Source organism: Pogona vitticeps, chromosome 15, assembly GCF_051106095.1.
Source record: "Pogona vitticeps strain Pit_001003342236 chromosome 15, PviZW2.1, whole genome shotgun sequence".
Taxonomy (NCBI): domain Eukaryota; kingdom Metazoa; phylum Chordata; class Lepidosauria; order Squamata; family Agamidae; genus Pogona; species Pogona vitticeps.
In genome coordinates, this window is record NC_135797.1 from 3103021 (window position 1) to 3120296 (window position 17276).

The window sequence follows — 17276 nt, forward strand, 5'->3', positions numbered from 1 at the left end:
TAAAAAAATGCTTTCACCACTCCTGCAGAGGTAATTTGGGTTCACCAGCAAATCTCTCCAATCTAAGCAAGGGACCGTGGCCGGTTGGGAACGTCCAGTTTCATCATTTCATCATCTAGGGGGAAGATTTCAATGACATGTCATATTTTTTTCTGCAGCCTGGGTTTGGACAACATGTTTATGAGCATTCCGGTGAGGCCAGCCAGATCACTCACAAACATGTTTGAACTCGCTTGCGGGCTCAAGCCTAGGTGGCAGAGAAAGTATGACGTGTCATGGAAAACCTCCTCCCCCCTCAATCATCATCACCCTCTTAGAACTGGAAGGGGATGCAATGGATCATGGAGTCCGGCCCCTCTCAAGGAGCCCCGGTGGGGGGAATTCGAACTCCCTGCCTTGGGCTCTGGAGACAAGATTTAAGCCATGACCTATCCAGTTCTTCAATTCTTTGTCAACAAAGGTTGGTTTTCGAAGGTTACGATGAAAGCCGAGCAGGGTACCTACGTGTTTCAGCTCGAAGAGCACCTTCCGGGTCAAGTCGACACGCTTCCGGGTCACGTGTTTGATAGCCACCAGGTTGCCCTGGAGAACGAGAGACACCAAACAGGAAAGAACAGCAAAGGGAAAGGGGATCAGGAGAAAAGAGGAATGCTTATTTCACTGCCTTCCACGTGGGTCTCATCCACCCTCGCGCCCGCGGCCAAAGTACAAAACTGACTCCGACCCCACGGGGGCGGTGAATCCACTCCGGTCTTTACACGGGCTGAGCCTGATTCCCAGCACCGTGGGGAGCTCCTTTTACAGTTCGGACAGAAACCCGGAAGGGATTCCCACACCTCTTTGTCTCCAAGGCAAGGCCCCAATTCTGAGGGCAGCCAGCAAGTCCACTTGCTTCAGCTATAATAATAAGTAATAACCGGAGAAGGGCCAAGCCGGAAGGGACCTTCTGGATCATCTCCTGTCAAGGAGGCCCAGTGTGGGCGGGATTCGAACTCCCAACCTCCATCTCTCCAGCCTCAACCATTGAGCTATCCAACAGGGGCAAGGAGCAAGGGAGGGTGATTAAAAGCTACGAGGCCTTTTCCCCTACGAAGGGGAAGCTGCACTGTTTCCACTAAGACATGCACGGAGAGAGCTTTTTTCGTGCGGAAACAGGGTTGACCCACACACTGGGGTACGGCTGGACTCTCCTAGAGACCGAGACCCCCCCTCCCTCATCCGCCAGTAAAAAGTGAAAATCCTTTCTGAGCCTTACTTTGTAATAGGCTGTCTTAGCATAAACCTGGAACTGTCCTTCCGTGGTGAGTAGGGAGCCGTAGTTTGAACCTCTCTGTGGGTTGGGAGAAAAGCAGTGAGAGAGATGCCCGGCCGAGGAACGTCATTCTAACCCATTCATAACCCCACATTTCACACAAGCGCCATCTCCTGTTTAACACCTTCTCACCGGGAGAATCAAAAGGCCATCGGTCCTTCCCCTGCGCTTAAATCCACCTCTACAACCTGCAAAATATACTTTCTGCCGAACTTTGCGGCCAAGAATCAAGGAGCTACGTCTGCCTTTTTCCTCATCCCTCCCCTTCCCTCTTTCCTTTCGTGCTACGTCCTTTGGCTCATCAGCCTCGCGAAACGGACCGGCTCGTTCCCAAGGCTTGTAAGCTCTCCTAGGAGCCTTTCTGAGTAAGAAAAAGAGTTTAAAAGGTGTTAAATAAATACAAAATCACACGATTCCTAGAAAGCCAGAGGGGGTAGGTAAACATCTACGGTTACCAGGCAAATCCTGATCTGGAGCTCACCTCTGCCATAAAAAGACTTAAAGCAGACCAACCTCTTTCTCCTTCTGCATGATCTCTGATCGACTCAGTGCCAGATCCAGGGATCTGGGCTCCCAAGGAAAACCAGCAAAACATTGCCCTCACCAGTGAGAGAGTGATCTTGCTCCCCATGCTGCGTAGATTTTTCTCCAAATTGCTTGACTGGACATCCTCCCAGTGGACGCGCCACAACTCCGCCGCCAGCTCCTTCTCCAGTTTCATTTTCCTGGGGAAGGCAAGGAGGGAATAAACACATGATCGGCGTCCACGTGCTTTTTGCCCCCCTCCCTGCAAACCTTCTCATGCTTTCCTTTAGATTCATCCGTGCTGCCGGTAACAAGAATGCATACTTTAGGACTCTTCGTTTTTCCTCCTCCCTCCTCCTCCCTCTTTCCTTGTGTGCCGGTTCTTCTTAGAATGTTACGTTCTAACTCCCAACCTCTGGCTCTGTAGCTGTCCAGCGGTGAAGGTGAGTTATGAACGCTGATGGTGGACCAAGCCCCCAGGTATCAGGGACCCAGTCTACTGGTGTGATGAGGCCGATAAGCTGTGCATAACCGGAGGACTTCGAAAGTCCAGTCTACCAGCCCTGTACAGTAAGGATATTTCCAGAGGGTTGGTCTATTCAGGGACAACATCCATGTGCAATGCCTCTTGGAGGCCCGGTCTACTGCCACTGGGGCATATTACTGGGAGATCTATTAAGGTGTGGGGGCAGTAGACCAGCCCTTGGGTATACGGAGGCTTGGTCTACTGGCCTTATAAATGGTGTTTCCTGCAGTCCCAGCCTGCCTCCATAGGTAGACCAAGCCTCTCTCTGGTGCCACAAAACAGGCATCTGAATATATACCGTATTTTTTGCACCATAAGACACTTTTCCCCCACAAAACAGGGGGGGGTGGAAGGTCTGTGCGTCTTATGCAGCGAAGAAAACAGATTATATTTTCCTGTTTTCTTCTCCTAAAAAATTGGTGCGTCTTATGGAGCGAAAAATACGGTATGTTGTAATGAAACACGGTCAAACAGAGCAGCACTATATACAGTACACTCCACCCTATTCCCACCCATCTCACCAAGTCTATGTGGGTTCTACTGGGACTGTTCCTAGAATAACTGAACTGCTGGATAGCTCAGGGGTTTAGGCCTCCGGCTGCAGAACCAGAGGCTGGGAGTTCGAATCCCCCTCCCTGCCTCCTTGACAGGAGCTGGACTCCATAATCTATAACGTCTTTTCCAGCTCTGCAGTTTCAAGATTACCTACTATATACAAGACATAGACAAAACACCACCAGCCCATAGACCCGCTCTCGCCGGTTGCCTCTTCACCTCCGGTAGCCTGTTCTCTTTCTCTCTCTCACACACACACACACACACACACACACACACAAAGACACTTATAAACTCACCGGTAGACAAAGAAAGCGGCAATGATCACAATGGAAAGGATCAGGGTCATCACAAGAGAAAGGATCTCCAGCAAGGAGAAAGACGCTGGGGCAAAAGAAGAAAAGAATAGGGGTGTCAAGGATAAGGCCCACGATTCCCCCATTTAAGCAGCTCCTTTCTCTTTCTTCCTCAAGAGCTCATGAAAAGCTCACCAGCGGCAAAGAACAAAGTATTTCAATTGCACGAGGTTCGATTCTCCTGGAGGACAGACTAGCAGCTGCAAACTTAGCAACCGCTACAGAATAATCGGGGTTTTTTAACTTCTAACAGGGTAGGGACAAGGTCGACACAGCTTCGTAAGGAAACTTTAGGCTCCAGCTGGAGAGCGAGACGCGGAGTGTTCTCTCTTTCTCTCCTCCCCCCCAGCTCTAAATGTCCACAATTTGGACATGGTGGCCACGCATTGACCTGGCGTCCTTTTCGGTTCAGAAACCAGGCACTCCCATGACAAGCGCAACACAGCTGGCGTGGATGTTGAAAAAAAGGGATGCGAGCAACCCATACAAGGCTCCTCTAAGTCTTCAACATCTACGGAAGAAAACGTCGGCTTTCAGAGAGAGGTTGAGGCTATTTTTCATCCTTTTTGGTGAAAAAAACATTCAAGTGGAGAGATTTCGGTCCGGACCAACAGGAAAATCACCCACTCCTTTAACAGGTGTGGATTTTGAACTAGGAGGACTTGGAGAAGGTTAAAAGATTAATCACCCACCCACTGCTGGATAGCTCAGAGGTTCGGAGTTCGAATCCTCTCTTGACAGGGGCTGGACTCAGTGACTCCCTTCTAGCTCTGCACATCTAAGATGATGGTGCTTATGATGATGAAGAGAAAAGATCAGTGACCTCATTGTCCCTTTTATAGCCTCAGACCCCCCAAGCCAGAGAGACAATCAACCCCTGATTTAAGCCCGCAGAGACGTCACTGTGCCATTGAGTTCGGAAGGGACAATTATAGCATTTAAAATGCACAGCTGGCAGCACTCGAACTCCGTCCCTCTCCACCCAATACCTTTCTGGCAAATCGGGTTGCTGTTCTCAAAGCCGCAGATGGGCACGTCTCGGGGAATGGCATTTCCCGGCCAGTGGATCTCCTTCCCGGGGACCATCTCAATTTTCCTGGTGGTTCCATTGTAGTTGGCCACGATCTGTGAGGGAGAAAAGTGAAGGGGGGGAAAAAGAGAGAGTTTTCTTGGCAGAAGAACTAACTGGTGTATGGAACTCCCTGCCACTTCGGGTCTTGCGACTGCTCTTAGCTTCCAAACCTCTGAAAAAAGTTAGGAGTTGGCATGTTTGTGGCACAACAAGCTGATCCGTGGTGATTTTCTGCAAATGAAACCTCCATAGTCGGGGGCAGACTATCTCACAGACTATCCATCCGATCTACTAGGGAAGGTTATGTCCTTAGTTATTTAATCCATTCGCCAACTTCTCTCCTAGCGTTTTCTCCACGACCTAAAGTCAAGCTCTCTCCCCCATTCCTACTTTTTCCTCACAACCACCCTGCGAGGTAGAGCAGTAAGTGAATGTATCCAGATTCCCGTGGCCCCACTAACCTCAAACTCCCCCTTAACGGGGTCCATGTCCCAGAGGGAATAATCTGTTTCTCGGTCACCGTTCTGGTCGATCTTCAAGACGCCCGTAACCCCTGGAGCAAAGAAGGGCGGAAACAACCACGGCGTTATCCACATGGATCCCCAAAGGACGGCATGACCTGTCCAAGATGGCCACCACCCCTGGAAACATGACCTTTTTAGATCTTCCTAATTCAGAGGGACCTACACCTTTCATTAAATTTTCCTCTTTTGCCTTAGAAAAACCTTAGGAATCCAGGTTCAGGGGCACTGTGAATCCAACCCGGGTTTTATTCAGCACTTTCCAGAGGTATTCCAGTACTATGGGACTGCATTCTCCAAGTCAGTTCAGCACTTTGGAAAACTATAAAGTGCGGACTAAAACCCAGAGTGGATTCACACGGTCCAGAAAAATTGAGTCACCAGCAACCAGTGGATTTATTCCCTCCTTCTAACATGATATATGCCATCCTCCATTATCAGCAATCTCTATGCAAGGGAAGAATCTGACGTGAGAAATGGCAACAGACAAAAACCAGTTCTGCCTCCCGGGATACAGTATCTCGGGTCTCAAACTAGCTATTATAAGGAGGAATAAAGGAATACAGAAGGAGATTCGAGGGGGAGATGGCTGAACTGGGATATATTCATAAATTCCACTCTGCGGCTGGTGGCTTAAACAAAGACCATGACTTCTCAGTACACAACATATATGACTAAGTTGATTTTCACTGCAGACTATATACTCTAAAAAGTGGTTTTCTTTCTCACAGCTTGCCCTGTTTGCAACTTATTAGTGACCCAATACGTACAATTCACCCAGAATTTTATTTCAGCCTAAGGATCGGCAAGTTACTTTTTTTTTCCCTTGTGTATAAAGAAGAAAGACCAAGAGCCCCCCGAGAGACACTGACCGTAGAAAGTGCGGTTGCGCATCTGGCGGGTGATGGCCGTGGCGTTCGAGACGGAGCCGCCCTGCTCTAAGGTCTCGTTCACAGCTTGGGCGTAAAGCCGGACCCCATCATGGAAAGCCGCAGCAATATAGTTTTTCTGCAAAGCAAGGCGAAGATTGGGGCAGGACAGGGACCCCGCAGGGCGGGCAGGAAAGGGGTACGCTTGAAGCCTCGTGCAGTTCTGCACAGGTCTTAAACCCCATGGAAAAGGCGAATAACTCGTGGGTCGTTTTTAGGGACATATGCAACAATATCTTCCCTTCTCCGGTGGCCTGTCTCAGTGGGTTGGAGGGCCAGGATGCAGAGGCAGGAGCAGGGAATTCGAATCCCCAAGAAGAGGGTGAGCGCAAAGAGAATGGACTCGCACGTCCATACATTCCTTGGTGATATTATTAAAGTCACCATGACTGGCAATACTTCGGAAATGTACAATCCGTGGTGGGAATCTCAGAATTGTTTGTATTTATAACACCTAAAAGGGTCGGGCAAAGCGGTCCCCGATAGGGCGGAGCCTCCGGAAAAATCGTGGCTGGGGGCGGAGCCTCAGGCAAAATGGTGGCTCACGGGGGGCGCTCACCACAGCCCAGTGTGGGTGGAACTCCCTCCGACAGCATATCTGCTCCTTCCTAACGGGTGGTGGAGAAACAGAGGTCCCGACCCACCGTCCTTACCAGCCCATCTTCCATGGTGAAGTTGAACCATGCCTGGGCTTCCCGCTTGACCTCCTCCAGGAACGGACGGTATTCCGGGTTCGAGGGCTCGGCGTACGTGATGATCATCACAGCCTACAGAGGGAGGACGACCAGGGACAAAAACTGGATGAACACCATGATGCCCTTCCCGACGGGCAGATGTTTTAGCACGAGGGATTTAAAACATCAGCCTCGGGCCTTATTGAACATCACTATTATTCCGCCTCATGGGGTGCCGATTTGTATTATCTATTGTTTAACACCTTTTAGACTTTACATCGGCTTCGCCACCCTGCGTCCTGGAGGATCAGCTGGACGGATCGACACCCATTTATGTTGTCTATTTATGCTCTCTTCTTGGAAGCCATCCAGAGCAGTGGCTTGACGACTAGACGGGACGGGTATATATTTAAATGAATAAAATAAATAATAAATAAATGTTTCATCTTCTCCACGGAGTTATCACTTTTTTTTTCTGAGCCACCCGGTGTTGCAACCTTGAGGCACTGAATCTCGGTTCTCCTCATGGTCAGCGTCCTACCCCTCCCTGCGATTCATTCTGCCTTTCAGCTCCCTGGGTTTATTAATAGCTCCAACCCAGCCGGTTGGTTGTTTTATCACGGGGAATTCTCTTGCTTCCTTCCGAAGGCAGAGGAAAGGAAACGGCAAAGCGAAATCTAGTTTCAGCGATCCGCTCTGTCTCTCTCTCTCTGTTCTCAATGTTCCCCTTTGCCTCTTTCTCTCCTTGCGATCGAAGAGGCGCCAGGCGAGATCCGAATTCAAGACGCCACGGTTAAAACGGCAGGGCGCGGACAGAGGAAAAGAGGAAACAGGGCTCCTCAATGTGAATACAAAGGAGATCTCTTTTTAAATGGATTTGTGGGAATTGTTTGTGGGACAAGGCCGAACCTCAATCAGCTACCTCATGGCAAACTGCTTGTAACAGCCCTGTGAAATCTGCCACTGGAACAATGAGGGCTAGAAACTTGAGGCCCACAGACGACAATAGACTATTTAGTGGCCAAAACCTCAGGTGGCTGCCCCGGTCCCTTCTCTCTTCCTGGCCAAGGACCCACGCTTTTCAACCACTTCACGGGCGGAAGAAATTCAACCCAGCCAGTTTTTTCGCCCTTCACCAAGGCCTCCGAGCTACAAAGAACTTCCCCAGTTGGATTTCTGCCTGTCCTTCAAGCAGCTGGAGGCACAAGAACCATCGGACGAAAGAAAGGCTCCTCTCCCTCCACACAAAAAAAGGCAAACAATTCAGCTTAAAATATTCGGAATCGCCTCCACAAAGATTTCAACGAATTTTGGGCCGGAGCTAAACGAATTAAATCCTGATCTTGAATGGGATATTTGATTTTGAACAGGATACTCATGGGGGAATTGCCATTTGCGGCTTATTTTTTAGCTGGCTGCTGACCTGCAACAGCGTATCATTTTTCACCCTCACAGGATTTCTGCCATGCAACGACGTCATTATGGTTTCGCTATTTTGTTGAATGCAGTGGGATACGTTTCTGCCTCAAGGTGCACACAATCAACAATAAGCGTAAGGCATTTGTTTGTGAGACGGTGGTTTGCATCGTGAAGAGAGTCAAAGAATATAGGCGGCTGCATTCATTGGTACCAAAAAACACAAACACCAAGCTTCAATGATTTTCTCTCCACCAGGAGCGGGTCTTTTGCAAACCTTGTGGCCTTTAATGACCCGTTTGTAACCAAGCCAACAAGGCCTTTCTTGCCAACGAGTCTACCAACAAGCCAGGCCCATGAGACAATCGTCCCTCGGGATAAAAGTCCGAGGACTCCTACAATTCCACTCAGCCTCAGTCATGAAACATATGGGGAAGGAGACCCGGGGCGGGGGGGAGCTTTACCTTGTAAGCCTCCCGGGCAATGGCGTCGTGTCCATCTCCTCGGCGCCACGGCAGCTGCCGGTCCGGGAAGTGAGAGCTCTGCAGGCTGGCCCCGAAGGGGTCGATGAAGAAGAAGGCGTACTCGCCGGCGGTGAGCCCCTCGTGGTGCGCGTGGAGCAGGAGTTCGTGGAAGATGTCGTGGGCGCAACAGACGTAGACGACTGTAAGGCAGACAAAAGGGCGGCTGTGAGCAAGGGGCGCCCCACAAGATGAGACAGAACCCCTCGACCTAACCTCTGCTCTCCGGGCAGCGAAATAACCATGTTTCCAAGGAACGGCAGTCCTTTTGCGTTTATTTTAATCCTGTTCTCGCTATGCGTGGGTGAGCCGGATAAACCCAGCTACCTTACAGCAAACTACTCTTCCACAGCCCTGTAAAACCTGCCACTGGTCCCCAGTACAGCCTAAACGGATGCTTTAGTTTTGATTTTACAAACATTTTTCTAGCACCCTCCAGCTAGGAGTTTATGGAAGTTTCCAAGAAAATCAATGCCAAAGATTACTTAAAAGAACCAAATGAAAAATACGAATCAGGCAGAACTCAGCAAGACCAGTGACTAAGACAACGTCTGACTTTCCATCGCATGGCAGGTACAGGAACCAACGCAAAACCATGCTATTTTCCTAGCCGGTAATAGCATCCTAGATCTTCTGGAAAGGCTCAGGATGAATTATGGGGTTATGAGTTCCTGAAGCACAACAGGGAACGCCGTACCTGAGTGAGGGAATTCGAACCCAGATCTCCCGAGTCCTAGCCCATCACTCCACCCATCACACCACACTGCATGCGTTTAAAGTCCCCTAGCTGCACGAGGCAGCAAAGGGACATAGAGAGAAGGTGGTTTTATGTCACTGTCACCATTGGGGCAAAGTTTTTTTTTCAAGATGGCGAAGGATGTGGCTTGCAACGAGGAGCCCTTCCGGCCGTTGCAGGTGGTTGCAGATCCGTCCGTCCGAGCGGGGAGGAAGGCTGGATGTGTCCCCTAGTGGCACCATTACAGAGGAGAAGGAAAGGCTGAGAAGCCAAGCAATACCGAGAAATTCCACTCTCGGCGTGCCAAAGGGAGTGTGTCACACACCCATACACACGCATCTCCCAGGGGACAAAAGAAAGCAAACACACACATACTCAACAAGGACGGATGCCCTCACAAGGAATAGGAAGGGCTCTCGTCTACCCAAGTAGACGCAGATTTCCGATCCAGGTGACGTCTTTCTAAACCTCGAAAGAAAGCCGAGGCGTACATCCTTTGAACATAACATCATGTTCACTTCCATCGCCGTCCCATCTTCGGCTTCCCTTCTGGGACCAGCGAGGAATGGGGGTGAGTTCTCTGCAAAGGGTCCCCACACCCTTTGGGTGCTCGAGTTTTCGGAAAAAGAAGGAAAGGAGAAGCCGGAGGCTGGGTGCCCAGAAATGTCTTTGGCCATGCTCTTTCTCTTCCCCCTCCGTGGGTCCGAATCCCTCCCCACTGGGGAGTTCTGTGTACACTTTCCCCTAAATTCCTTCGGCACGGGATTAGCAAATGAAAAAAAAAGGACCTTTTCCTCCAACCACGAAAGCTGAGCTCTGCATACCCCGTCGGCCGCCAAATTCTCCCCTCGGGGAGCCATTAGCACCGGCAGAAGGTTGCACAACGGAGGCCTGGATGTTCCTTGGTTCAGAGGCCAGCGCCAAAAGGCCCTCTCTTCCCGTTCCTTGGCGTTCGCACCCATGGCCTCTCACGAAGGAAGGCAGCCGGACCTCCCTTGCTCCCCCCCTCCCCAGATCTGGCCCCAGAAAACAAAACAGAGAAGTCGGAGTGGAGCGAAGAGGTGGCCTGGAGGAGATTCTGATGGAGAGCCGGCCCTACCATGAGGGAGAGTGAGGAAGCGGCCTCAGGTGGCAGATGCTGAGTGGCACAGAAGAGACGTAGCTGCCGCCGACAAGAACAGAAATGGAAGCTGCCCCGTTCTGTCGCTGTACGAGTCCCCGACCCAGCCTGAGACCCTTTCGATCAAAATATCCTTGAAAGCCAAGCCATTTTAAATGCTTCTAAGAGCAATAATCATTTTTCGCTCAAAAAGCAACCAGGGGGTGGGTGGGGGGAAGCTCCCGGTTTTTCACAGAGACAAAGGGAGCGTCTCTGAGTTTGGGAAAAGCCGTTAGCCTGGAGGAGTTCGTGCCAGCTTGGCAGGAAGCCCGTGGGTACCCACCTATGGCGAGGCGAGAGCCACGCAGGGCGATCCAACAGGTTTGTGAACTGCAACAGGCCGAATTTTCTGTCTCTTCCCTCTGTTTTTTTTTCCCTTTCCTTTCGAGGTGTCACAAATGACTTAGAAGTTTATTTTGCAAGGGGCGGCTAATTGGGAGGTAGGACGAAGCCACACACACCACCCCCTGAACATGAAGAACACACTTACAACCTGGCCCTTCTTCTCTTCCTGCTCCTCCACCCGTACCCGGCCTCCCTTTCTGGCCCAACGCCGGTAACGGAGAGCTTCTGCCCAGGCATGTCTTAACAATAAGCGGAGGAGAATAAGGCCCCCCCTGGACCGAGAGGAGAAAATCTGGGCACGTTGTTCCTTCTTAATTGCACCATCCCCTGACGAGCGGAAAAACCTCTCTTTCTAGAGAGGTTTCAGAGAGCCGAGCAAAGCCCATCATCTCCTCGCCTCCAGATTTCCCCCCAAAACGGGCTTTCGTGATGTATGGAAGTGAGAGCTGGACCCTAAAGAAGGCCGACCGCCGAAGAATGGATGCTTTTGAATTGTGGTGCTGGAGGAGGCTCTTGAGAGTCCCCTGGACTGCAAGGAGAACAAACCTATCCATTCTAAGGGAAGGACAGATCCTGAAGCTGAGGCTCCAATCCTTTGGCCATCTCATGAGAAGAGAAGACTCCCTGGAAAAGACCCTGATGTTGGGAAAGGGTGAGGGCAGAAGGAGAAGGGGACGACAGAGGAGGAGATGGATGGACAGGGTCACCAAAGCGACCAACATGAATTTGACCAAACTCCGGAAGGCAGTGGAAGACAGGAGGGCCTGGCATGCTCTTGGTCCATGGGGTCACGAAGAGTTGGACACGACTAAACAACGACGAAAATGTATGAGGAGACCCCGAATACATAAATATGCACAAAAACCAAAGCAAAATCTAAGTGACAGGATGCATCAAATTAATGTAACACTTTTTCTTCTTTTTTGGCAGTGGTGTGGAATGTCATAAATTGGGTCTCGCTTAAGGCCGTGGTGTGTCTTAATGTGACCCTGGGTGTGTGCTGATGATGTTAAGATGGAACCTCCACTGTCAGGAATGGTCTATCTCAGATCAACTCCTGGGCCACAGAAGAGGCCGGGGTTGTAAACCCCAGAGGCCATTTCGGGTCTTAGGCAAAGGGGCTCTACTTCGGACGTAATCCGAACCGCAGTCAAGACCGCCGCTTCCTCTGAGGACCCCTTCGCAGACGCCTCCGACCGCCTTTCGCTTCCTCGGACTCGGTTAAAACACGGAGAGGAAGGTGGCTGAGGGAAAGGTAGCGCCCAGAGGCCTCGCTCCGGGCGGAAGCATGGACTACACAGGTGTTCGTAGCCGGGGGTTCGGCCCCTTTTTCGCTCGCTCGCCCTCCTCCAGGCCTGCGGCCAAGAGGTTTCCTGTTATTTTCCTGCCGGGTGTCCGTTCTTCCACACACACCGGCAGCCGAGGTCAAGGGGACGCCTTCTGTCCACCCCGGGTGGGGTGGCCGCTGTCCGGGGGGTGAGCCCCCCCCGAGCCAGCATTTTCCTGTTTTGCTGACTCGCTGTTTCCACCTCCCACCGGAGAGGCATTTAATCTGGCCCGTTCAAGATGGCCGACCTCTCCGTGTGTACAGTATGTGTGTGTCTTGCACCGGCCTTGCCCTGCCTCGGCCTCACTCTGGTGACCCCCCCCCCGGTGCCATCTCCTCAAGGACACAGGGACACGCTTCGGACACCCCAAGGGCTGTAGGAAAAAAACACCAAACGTTCCCCACAAAGAGCCACTCAAAAACTGCAAAATTCAAATTTGGGCTCTCCCGCGCTTGGCATCCGTTTATTCCCTCGCCTCTCGCATTTCAGGGAGTCAGCGTCAAATCCAGGACCCCTTTGGCACACCCCACAGGCCCCGGTTTCGACCCCCAGCTTGAAACCCTCCCTTGCAAAGGAAACAAGGCGCTAGTCCTCATGGTTCGAAATAAAGTCACATGACAAGGACTGTTGACACGGCTTTAAAAGTGAATCGGACCCACAGCGAGCCTATTTAGCACCAGCAATGAAAGCCCAGCTTCCACGATTTCAAACAGCAAAGGGTTTTGCTGGCATTTCCAGGCCACAGGAGCAGGGCTGACCCCAAGGATTTTGCTGCCTGAGGTCAGCCGGCAAACGAAACTCCCAAATTAACATCGGTCGCGTCCAAAACCAGGACTCCCTTGATACCCGAGGCCAAAGAGAGAGAGAGAGAAACCCTATAACTTTTCTCTTCCCAGGACTAAGAGTAACTATATAGCAGTAAGGAGGGAAATATTTGATTATTTGCTACCTTTTTTTTAAACAACACCCACCAGCCGCTGGTCGAAATGGCCATGCTCTTTGGAAGGGTTTAAAAACAACAACACTTTCCCCAAAAGCTACATTATTTGGGGCTTTAGATCATTAAAAACCGGTGCAAAATAAATAAATACAGGGAGGGGAAATGCCCTCGTTGTGCAACAGGAGGAAAAACACCAGCCCGTCATGTTTAGTATACAAAGGGATCTGCGTTTACAAGCGACTGTTACCATTCCTGGGTGGAAAAGTTACATATTAATTCATGAGGTAAATGATACGCTAAGACAGGAAAGGGGGGGAAGTGACCGCTCGACCGGCGTTTGGGACTTCAGCACTCAGGAGCCTCGTCCGGCTTGGCCTGGAGTAAAGGACGATGGGACCTGGAGTCGGGGGAAAAAATGCCTTGAAGGCCCACATCTTCCATTGCTTTAATGCTTGCATTTGCAAGCTTCGGCGATAAACTGGCCCGGTTTCCAGCCATCAAACCTGCTTTTTGGGGAGCGATGGGTTTTGCAATCACGCACAACGAGGTGGATGGGGAAGGGGGTCCCATAAACCATGAAAAGCAGACCCCCTACCCCCCAAAGGAGCAGAATAATAATAATAATAATAATACTAATAATAATAATACTAATACTAATACTAATACTAATACTAATAATAATAATAATAATAATAATAATAATAATAATAATAATAATAATAATAATAATAATAATAATAATAATAATAATAATAATAATAATAATAATAATAATAATAATAATAATAATAATAATAATAATAATAATGCCTACAGCCTTTTCTTCACGTTTCCAAAGGCCGCCCCTTTTGTCCACTTGGGCTTTTTTTAAAAACAACTTTGAAATTTGGCTTGTCGAGATGCTGCCGGCCCAAGAAAAATAACGAAAAAAGGGGGGCGTTTTTGTTGCTCCGGCTGCGACGTGTGAGAAAAATTTCTGGGGCACATTCCTAACCAAACACGGAGCAGCCCCAGAAATAGCAGCGGCTCCGACGCTGAAATCTAAAAAAAATCCCTAAACATCACCTGGAAAAACAATCCCAGCGGGGGGAGAGATACGGGAGGTGGGTGGGCAAGCCAGCCGTGAAGGGAGAAATCCTGAACCCAGCTCCCCATGGGAACAGCCAGAGGCGAAAAACCCAAGAGATTCGCAGGCAGGGGTGCGAAAGCAGCCGAGAACGCCAAGACCACCTCCGTTTCTTATAGATTTTATTTTCTTTTATTGCCATTTTGCACTTTTAATAATAACAATAAGAATCTGGGAGCTGGAAGGGACCCCTAAAGATCATCCAGTCCAGCCCGTCAAGGAGGCACCGCCGGGAACCGAACCCCCAGCCTTTGGCTCCGCAACCAGAGGCCTCTTCCTCTTCCCCGGTTTTACCCTCAGCACACCCCTGTGAGGGAGGACATGGGGAAAGGAACTGTCCAATTCATGGCCACCCAGTGACTTCTACGGCCCCTCAGGGATTCGAACGCAAGTCTTCTGAGCTTTAACCATCACTGGTGGTCCCGGTTTGGGTCATCCCCAACCCGGCCCTGTTCCCAACGGGCAGGGTTACAACTCCCATCATCCCCAGAGCCATCACCTCCTCCTCCCGGGCTATGAGATCCAATTTCGACAAACCTCAAGGCAAAGAGGTCGGGAACCTTCAGCCGTGGGGCTGAACCTGGCTTAGCAAAACAATTCAAACCTCTCTGTGTCCACTCGCCGTTTCTGGCCTTTTGCTAAAAGGCTTCCCTCCTCCTCCCCCCTCAAGGAGCAAAGAATTTTAAAAAAAAAAAGGGTTATCGTAACCCGGCCAACCCCGAACCGGTTCCAAAATCCACACCCGTTCGACAGCGGAGACGTCCCCATCCTTCCTTCGGCCGCTATCAAGCCGGCCACGGGTAACACCCATCCAGGGTCGGGACTTGGTGCTATTAAAACTCCGCCGGACGAGGAGGAGAAAGGGGGAGAGGTCTCTGCCCCGGGAAGGGCGCCAACCTTCGAGGACGCCAGCATCCACCCCGTCCACACCAGGGTTTAAGCGAAGGCCAGCCACTTCCCTCACACACTCAGCCCTAAACTGGCAGATAATGAGCATGAAAAAAAGCAGCAGTCACCCGAGCATGTGCAGAGGGCCGACCCTCCAGCAAGTGGGATTTGAGCTGGGGTTTCTATTCCTCAGAATTATTTCGGGAGTTTGGGCCCCTCTTGCCTTCTTTCCCGGAGTCAAGAAATGTGCAGCCTCATAGGCATGGGAGAACCACCGCACCCATCGTCCTTTCTTTCCCCCTGGCAGGGGGAAGATGGGAGTTGTAGTCAAGCTGCACCTCGAGGGCCAAACTCCCCCCCTTTAAAATCCTGGCTCTAAATTCAAGCTAAACAGGCCGACAGGGAGGCCATGGCTTGTACGCACCCACGGAGGGGGCTCAAGCTGAAAATGGCCTCAGGGACGCCGATTCCACCCTGTCCCTCGATCGGCCATCAATCTGAACTGGCCACGGTTGTGCTTCCACCCGACCCGATGATTTTCCAGACCCAGGCGTGCCCGCCAGAGCACCAAGGTCTTACCCGAATAATCCCACACTTCGAAACACAACAAGGATGTGTTCTCCACTCTCACCGAGAGGCTACGAACATCCGTGTCTCCCTAGAAGCAGGCGTGAAATCTGGCACGCTTACAGATCTCACAGAAGTCTTGCAACGAGGCTACCTCTTTTCTGAGCCAGCGCGATGAGACCCCCCCTGCTTTGTCACGGAGCTGCTTCCGAACCAGTAAACTCCCGCACACCCGGGCGAGAGTTTACTGGTTCAGAAGCAGCTCTGTGACAAGGCGGGGGGGGGGGGTTCTCATCGCGCTGGCCCACTGAAATATTAACAACAAGCCAGTTTTCCAGTCCCACAGGAGTGTTCTTCAGATGGGGCGCTGGAGAGGTAGAAAAATCCAGAATTTATCCGGGGTCCAGGCCGAAGGTCAGTCCTGCTGGCTGCAAAACCTCACCGATTTCTAAAATAATTCTAAATATTTCTAAAAGCAATATGTTTCTTTTTTCACTTGAGTGAAGGACGGGGTCGAAAGTCTCTCTAAACATGCCCAGAGGCACACTTTTTCCTTCCATTTGATTGCACACAACGCAAAGCTAGGGATCCTCGCAGGAAAAAAAAAAACAACTTGGGGAGCCGTGAAGTGTGGCTTGGATCGCATGGGGAGGACACAAACAGCAGAATAGACTGTCTTGCTCGTTTCTCTGTTTGTTCTCTTTCATGCCTTGTTTTTCCTGCAGCCAGCTCAAACCTGCCCAGGTCGCTCTCCGGCGCCAGCGCTCTACCCTTCAAACGACAGCCTTGGTGTGCAGATCAGGCTGCAGAAATTGGAAATACCTCGGGCACGGGATTCGAACCCGGGACTTCTGAGCCCAACAAGCCAGCCGCAAACAAAACCCACCCAGGTTCCTCGCCGGGTGATCGGCCGAGGGAAGACACCCACAGCCTCCCTCGGATTGTGGGTTCAAGCCCCATGGACGGATCTTTTACGGTTCCCTAGCCGGAGGGCCCACCTGGGTTAAGTCCCATCTTGTGGGAGCAAAGGGTCAAATCCTCCCAAACAATTCTGTAAATAATTGAGGCCAACAAAAAGCAAGCAAATCACTCCAAGCAAGCGCAGCAGGGTTGAAAAGGAGGAAAATCTATGCGAGTTTTCGGCTACATGAAATGCCCACAATTTTATTCCCACCTTTAATGGGTTTGGCTTTTTAAATGCATTTGTGACCCAGTGGGAAGGTGTACAACTCGATCCAGGCTTGACGAAAAGAGGAAGAGGAAATTCAAGAATATCCATGCAAAAGGTGGATTAAAAGGGACCCGAAGGACGGAGAGCAGCCTTCAGATGACACAAGGGGCCGACTGAGCGAAGATTTTTTTTCCCCTCTGGGATGGCACAGGGGGAAATAGCCCCCCGTAGGGGTGTGGAAGACGGGGAATTAAGGAAGGGGGTTAGGGTAAAATTCAAGGCGAGCCACAGAAGCTGGGAATTGAAGCAGAGAACCAGGGAAAAAGATATAATACACTATAAATAAAATGAATTAATTAATAAACCGTCGCTGGAATGAAAGCACAGCCAAGGAGGAATGGTTTTATCCGAGTGCTGGAAGAACAACAAAAAAAAGAGGAACAGGGAAATAGAAATAAAATAGTTTGCTAAACCGGAATCTGACAGGATTTGAGACCACCAGAAAGGGTCACCCACTCCCCACATCTTGAAAAATATTATTATTTATCATCATCATCATCTTAGAACTGTTGAGCTGGAAGGGACTCTGCAGATCATCAAGTCTGGCCC

General features: G+C 50.6%; 1 protein-coding gene across 1 annotated transcript in view; it reads right to left on the minus strand.

The window, feature by feature from the left end:
• NPR1 (natriuretic peptide receptor 1) overlaps nucleotides 1-17276 on the minus strand; it is a 30291-nt gene that overhangs the window by 10920 nt on the left and 2095 nt on the right. The window contains exons 2-10 of the mRNA XM_072984390.2: nucleotides 8351-8550; nucleotides 6450-6563; nucleotides 5740-5875; nucleotides 4808-4899; nucleotides 4264-4399; nucleotides 3218-3302; nucleotides 1917-2037; nucleotides 1256-1330; nucleotides 505-582 (exon numbers count right to left, since the gene is read on the minus strand). Of these exons, the coding sequence (XP_072840491.2) occupies nucleotides 505-582; nucleotides 1256-1330; nucleotides 1917-2037; nucleotides 3218-3302; nucleotides 4264-4399; nucleotides 4808-4899; nucleotides 5740-5875; nucleotides 6450-6563; nucleotides 8351-8550 (1037 nt within the window). The remainder of the gene's footprint in view (nucleotides 1-504; nucleotides 583-1255; nucleotides 1331-1916; nucleotides 2038-3217; nucleotides 3303-4263; nucleotides 4400-4807; nucleotides 4900-5739; nucleotides 5876-6449; nucleotides 6564-8350; nucleotides 8551-17276) is intronic.